The following is a 5000-nucleotide window of genomic DNA, read 5'->3' on the forward strand; positions in this document are numbered from 1 at the left end:
AATAACAACAAACAAAAACAAATAATAACAAACAACAAACAACATACAATAACAAACAATAACAACAAACAAAAACAACAGACACAACAAACAATAACACAAAACAACAAAAACTAACAAAGTAACAACAATAAACAACAACATACAATAACAAACAATAACAACAAACAACAACAAACAACAACAGATCACAACAAACAATAACAACAAACAATAACAGCAAACAACAACAAAAACCACAGACACAACAAACAATAACACACAACAACAAATCACAACAAACAATACCAACAAACAACAACAATACAAACAATTACAAGAAACATAAAAATAGACACTAAAATATATTAAAACCTTTCATATCCAATAGCTCTGGCAGCTCCGTGTGGATTCTCCTTCACTTCAGTCTCAACAGGAAGGAAAGACTGTAATGGACGTGGATTAAAACACTTGAAGTTGTACTCAGAACAAAAGTGACTGTTGGGCAGCTGCTCAATCACAGACACGACAAACTCCTGAAAATGACGTCATCAAATGTGATTAATATAAATGATAATGTTGATCTTGTTTGACTTGTTTCTCACCTGATTGAGACCAAACATGAGAAGGCCATCGATGCCTATGAATGCAACACACAGTGAATTAACAGATAAATGTTGTAACTAAATGAGGTTGAATGATTGCAAATATGAAAGTTTATACATCATTCAGTGTGCATGCCATCTCACCATCTGTTTATCAACCCATCTGTCTGTCTCTCTGTCTGTCCACCCGTCTGTCTGTCTCTCTGTCTGTCCACCTGTCTGTCCACCCATATGTCTGTCTCTCTGTCTGTCCACTCATATGTCTGTCTCTGTCTGTCCACCCATATGTCTGTCTCTCTGTCTGTCCACCCGTCTGTCTGCCTGTCTGTTCATCTGTTCATCTATCCACCTGTCTATTCGCCCATCTATCTGTCTGTCTGTCTGTTTATCTGTCCATCTGTCTGTTTATCTGCCCATCTGTTCGTCTGTCTGTCCATCTGTCTGTTTATCTGTCTGTCTGTCTGTTTATCGGTCCATCTGTTTGTTCATCTGTCTGTCCACCCGTCTGTCTGTCTCTCTCTCTGTCTGCCCATCTATCTGTCCGTCCGTCTGTCCATCTGTCTGTATATCTGTCCATCTGTCTGTTTGTCTGTCTGTCCACCTGTCTGTATATCTGTCCATCTGTTTGTTCATCTGTCTGTCCGTCCGTCTATCTATCTGTCTGTCTATCCATTTGTCCATCTGTCTATTTGCCCGTCTGTCTGTCTGTTGGCCACCTGTCTGTCCATTCATATCACTCAATCCAACAATCAGTCTTACATCTGCCTCTACGTTGAATACATTGCATGCACGTCACATCCATTGGCGTACTGTACAAGTAGTATAGCTACTTCGCATATCAAATAATTTACCTGCAAATGAGATAGGGCAAAGACCAGCATCTCTTCTCTTCTCAACAACAGCCTCAATGACTGCAGCCCAAGCCTCTACAACCGACAGAAACAGTCAACATGAGCACACGATAATACAACGGCAATGTAGAGATTCAAGCTTTAGAAAGACTTTCCACAATGTATTGAGTACCTAATGGGTATCTCAATACATTGCAGTACAGGAGGGATGCATCTCTCAATACACTAGACTACTGAAGGGTCTGAGTACAGTGACACACACACACACACAGTGACACAGACACACACACACACACACACACACACACACACACACACACACACACACACACACACACAGACAGATAGACAGACAGACAGACAGACAGACAGACAGACAGACACACACCTTGACAACTCGATGCTTCAATCCTAAACCCATCATCATTCGTAACAACAAATATCAGTTTCTCTTTGTTTGAGCTCCACCCACTCCTGCTCTCCACCTCCTCACTTTCCTGCTGCGACTGCGGAGCAGGTGGAACTGGAATATCAAACTCCGAGTCACGTAAATATTTACCCCCTCCCCTCCTCGACGACATCCGACGTTTCTTAACTGGACTTGCAGACACCCACGACTCAATGACCGACCACGACGATTCACCTTCATTCACAAGATCACAACTCACGTCTCCCACGTAACCATCTTCATAATTAATATCAATATTTTGCTTCCGTTTCTGTCTCACAGCACCATCTTTTCTAGTAGTCAAAATGGGTGACACATTAGCACTACATGATGCACTTTGGGTATCACATATCGATGACTGTTGATCGTATTGTGAGTCGTTCACCTCCCGAGTCGTCCCTCGTTGACGTGAAGGTTTGTTGAAGCCTCGTTCGGATGAAGACGCATGACGTAGTATGTTGGGTACACCCGCTGGTGCTAGAGGTGGAGAGTGAGGGAGGGCTTGTACCAACGGACAACGAACTAGAAGATCTGAGACGACAGGAAGCGACGAATCGTTAACCAATGATCTAACCACGCCCACATTACGAGACATTCGTTTACAGTAATTCGAGTGATCGACACATCTCGACGTGTTGCCAGCTGATCGAGAAGACGACGACGTCAGCGACGACGTGGTTTTATCACTCGCAGACAATGAAACGGTCGGATGATGCAGCAGAGATCGAGGCGAGTGAAACAAATGATGACCAAACGAATTGAGCGAGACACTAGACGTCGATAGAGGTGTTACCATGCCAACCAGGCCACCCACACTTGATGTAATCGTTTGAGTTGTCGTCGCTCGACTATCCGGTAACACACCAGACTGAGACACCGAAATCAGCGACGTTCCTGGACTGCTTACTTCTACATCAGCCAAAGCCTGTGGAGCCACCCGAGTGGACGCAGACGCTGACGTGTTGCTTGCCATAGGATACACCAATAACGTAGACGTTGCAGCCACGCCCACGCGTGTACTTCCCGTCTGTGACGTCACAATTTTATCACCGGCCTCTGACGAAGGGACAACTCCATGATGACTCTGTGGTGACGCATTTTCTCGCACCAACGACGAGTTGCACAGAGTCCCAATCGAAGCCGTTTGTCCCTCAACCGTAGAGCCGGACGATGCCGTCATGTGATTGGGTATTACACTCGATATTGAGCTACAACAAGTCGCAATATCACCGGAAACTGCACACGATGTTTCCGTGGCATTCAACTGATGTCCGGCATGAGGCGACTGATTTGTTGATTTCAATGTGTCTATTGTCTCAATTTTGGTCATAGATTCGTGAGGCACGCAATTCACGCCCGAACGAAGAGCAAGCAGGTCGCAAATCGAATGTAACTTCTTTGTCTTGGTTACGTCCGCTAGTTTGCCAGACAACTTGCTATCGTACAAACAATCGGACATAACTGGTGACTTCAAAATTTGAGTCGTTCGAGTCAAATCGGCCATGCCCACACATGCATTCGTTTCCCGAGTGCCGGCACCTTCTTTTGTCGTCGGCACTAAACAAGTGATCGGCTGGTTGGTGCACACGGTTGTTACTTGAAAAGGCAAAGACGATAACGTCAAAACGGCTAATGGTTGTGACACAAATCCAGCGATGCTTGACACAGATGAAGCACTAGACAACAGTGATGACGAACTTGCAGTAGAAATCGACGAATTTTGTAGCAAATTGTGCCTAAAACAACACGTAATGTTAACAAATTAGCGACAACACCACGACAGTCAGAATGTTCGTCTTCCTCGCCTCAGAAATTTCTGCTGTGTCATTTGAATGGTCTTCCTTGCTTCCGACTGCTGTGCTTCCATGTGTTTTGACAGCTGCAAATCGACGCCAACAGAACAAGGAGAAGAATGTGATATAACCCAACCGGTTGATATCGCTGAAGACGAAACACGAGGGGCTTGTAGTGATGCTCCCTTGACTTTTGGTGCAACACCAGAAGCAACACTCAACCCTATGCTTGAAGACACCCCGGAAGTAATACCGGAAGTGGTGCCGGAAGTACCACCGGAAGTGACCAAAGAGTTACTATTGGAAGTGATGCCAGACGTACCACCGGAAGTGACGCTAGATGTTGTGCTGGGAGTTAGGGGTTTGGGCAAAAGACGAGGCAAATACGTAGGTTGAGATATTGGTATCAATTCTCCAACAGCTATATGTTTCTGTGTTGACATCATTTGGTACATACCCGGCCACGCAGGCACCACAACAACGCGAACCACACGAGGACTCACACCGCCCTGCGTCACAGCAACACCCGGGATCGTCTTTGGGTCGTTCTTTCCTTCATTTTGAGGAAACATGTTGATAGCAATAACGTTTGGTTTCGATGCCACATCATAACTGACGTCGCTCTTAGATTTATGACCAAAGGACGAAACACTTAGTGTTCTTGCTTTACTACCTGCAATCAGCTCTCTCCGTGCCTTCAAAATCGTTGGTGCTGAATGCCCAAGCGTTTGATTGGTTGATAGTTTGGGTGGTGAGTTGGTCATCGTGGATGGTGTGAGAGACAAATTGTGGTCGCTGAATTCAGGCATTGATGGTGACGCTTTGGTAACGTTTATGGGAGAGCTGGCGAGTGATGAGGTTGTTAGTGTTGAGGAGTTGTCTGATATCTCTTGTTCTGTGTTGTCTACTGACGTGTCTCCTTGGATCACGACTGTGCATGTGTATTGGCAGCATCTGCTGACATCCAGTGTACTCCAAAACATTCGTGTGCTCCTAGAACAAGAAAACAATACACACATACACACACACACAGTGACACACACACACACACACACACACACACACACACACACAGTGACACACACACTGACACACACACACACACACACACACACACACAGTGACACACACACACACACACACACACACACACACACACACAGTGACACACACACACACACACACACACACACACACACACACAGTGACACACACACACACACACACACACACACACACACACAGTGACACACACACACACACACACACACACACACACACACACACACACAGTGACACACACACACACACACACACACACACA

The 5000-nt window shown here is 45.4% G+C and overlaps 1 protein-coding gene across 2 annotated transcripts in view; it reads right to left on the reverse strand.

The window, feature by feature from the left end:
• Window positions 1–5000, reverse strand: part of LOC134176749 (uncharacterized) — a 20102-nt gene that overhangs the window by 2426 nt on the left and 12676 nt on the right. For both annotated transcript variants that reach the window (XM_062643408.1, XM_062643409.1), the window contains exons 26-30: window positions 3689–4669; window positions 1824–3619; window positions 1436–1510; window positions 585–619; window positions 355–515 (exon numbers count right to left, since the gene is read on the reverse strand). In XM_062643408.1, the coding sequence (XP_062499392.1) occupies window positions 355–515; window positions 585–619; window positions 1436–1510; window positions 1824–3619; window positions 3689–4669 (3048 nt within the window). The remainder of the gene's footprint in view (window positions 1–354; window positions 516–584; window positions 620–1435; window positions 1511–1823; window positions 3620–3688; window positions 4670–5000) is intronic.

This window comes from Corticium candelabrum, chromosome 3 (assembly GCF_963422355.1).
Source record: "Corticium candelabrum chromosome 3, ooCorCand1.1, whole genome shotgun sequence".
In the NCBI taxonomy this organism is placed as follows: Eukaryota; Metazoa; Porifera; class Homoscleromorpha; order Homosclerophorida; family Plakinidae; genus Corticium; species Corticium candelabrum.